General features: G+C 65.9%; 1 protein-coding gene across 1 annotated transcript in view; it reads right to left on the minus strand.

Annotated features, from left to right (window-relative positions):
- HMCN2 (hemicentin 2) overlaps window positions 1-252 on the minus strand; it is a 42,945-nt gene that overhangs the window by 37,074 nt on the left and 5,619 nt on the right. The window contains exon 2 of the mRNA XM_009322185.1: window positions 80-235. Coding sequence (XP_009320460.1) covers window positions 80-235 — 156 coding nt within the window. The remainder of the gene's footprint in view (window positions 1-79; window positions 236-252) is intronic.

Here is a 252-nt window from a genome sequence, read left to right on the forward strand (position 1 = left end):
CCGATCCAGAACCGCACCCCAGCTCCCCACAGCCCCGTTTCCCGGCAGGACATGTGCCCTTACCCTGTCCCAGTCATACCTGGGTCGTGGAAGGGGACCAGCGCGTAGTTGCTGATGGGCTTCGTGCTCCTGCTGAGCGTCCGCTCCAGGATGCGCGAGGCCCCGTCCATCACCTGCACCAGGTCGTCATACATGGAGCCAGTGACATCAAAGACGAAGGCCAGGGTGGCCCCCCCTGTTCCGGGGGGGGGG

Source organism: Pygoscelis adeliae, unplaced genomic scaffold (genome assembly GCF_000699105.1).
Source record: "Pygoscelis adeliae isolate BGI_AS28 unplaced genomic scaffold, ASM69910v1 Scaffold114, whole genome shotgun sequence".
Lineage (NCBI taxonomy): Eukaryota > Metazoa > Chordata > Aves > Sphenisciformes > Spheniscidae > Pygoscelis > Pygoscelis adeliae.